Genomic DNA, 458 nt, shown 5'->3' with positions numbered 1-458 from the left:
TAGTAGCTGACTAGTTTGACCTTTCCTCACAAGGTGTCAGCTGATAATTTGTACATCACTGATGATTCAAGCCTTTCTCCAACAGGCAACTAAAGCGTGACTCTTTGTCCTCTCCTGTCTTCTACCAGTGAGGCGGACTCTGAAAAACGGCCTGAGTCCAGAAGAAGCTCTGGCTTCGGGGCTAACAGATTCTCCGGACACATGAAACGAACGAGGCGCTCTGCCCTGTGGAGGCGCAGCTGCACACGTTCAGCACGACTCAGCTTCAGCACCACGTTGAGCTTTTTAGCCCCACCAGCTTCGTCAAGGTTTTCTCCCGCTGCTGGTTTGGAACCGTGTCCGAGTGAAGCTGCTGCCAACTGCAGTTTAGTTTTGTTTTGTGTGAATTTGGTGAAAGATTCTAAAAGAGACAGCGGAGGTAAAACTCACTTCCAGAGACCCTGCTTCTAAATTAAAAC

At 49.1% G+C, this 458-nt stretch overlaps 1 protein-coding gene across 1 annotated transcript in view; it reads left to right on the top strand.

The window, feature by feature from the left end:
• LOC106511757 (FH1/FH2 domain-containing protein 3) overlaps positions 1–458 on the top strand; it is a gene marked incomplete at its 5' end in the record, with an annotated part of 6,301 nt that overhangs the window by 1,404 nt on the left and 4,439 nt on the right. Inside the window, 1 exon segment of the mRNA XM_014000498.1 lies at positions 129–302. Coding sequence (XP_013855952.1) covers positions 129–205 — 77 coding nt within the window.

This window comes from Austrofundulus limnaeus, unplaced genomic scaffold, assembly GCF_001266775.1.
Source record: "Austrofundulus limnaeus strain Quisiro unplaced genomic scaffold, Austrofundulus_limnaeus-1.0 Scaffold3182, whole genome shotgun sequence".
Classification (NCBI taxonomy): domain Eukaryota; kingdom Metazoa; phylum Chordata; class Actinopteri; order Cyprinodontiformes; family Rivulidae; genus Austrofundulus; species Austrofundulus limnaeus.
Note: the sequence above shows the minus strand (reverse complement) of the source record. Positions and strands in the feature narration are given on the sequence as shown.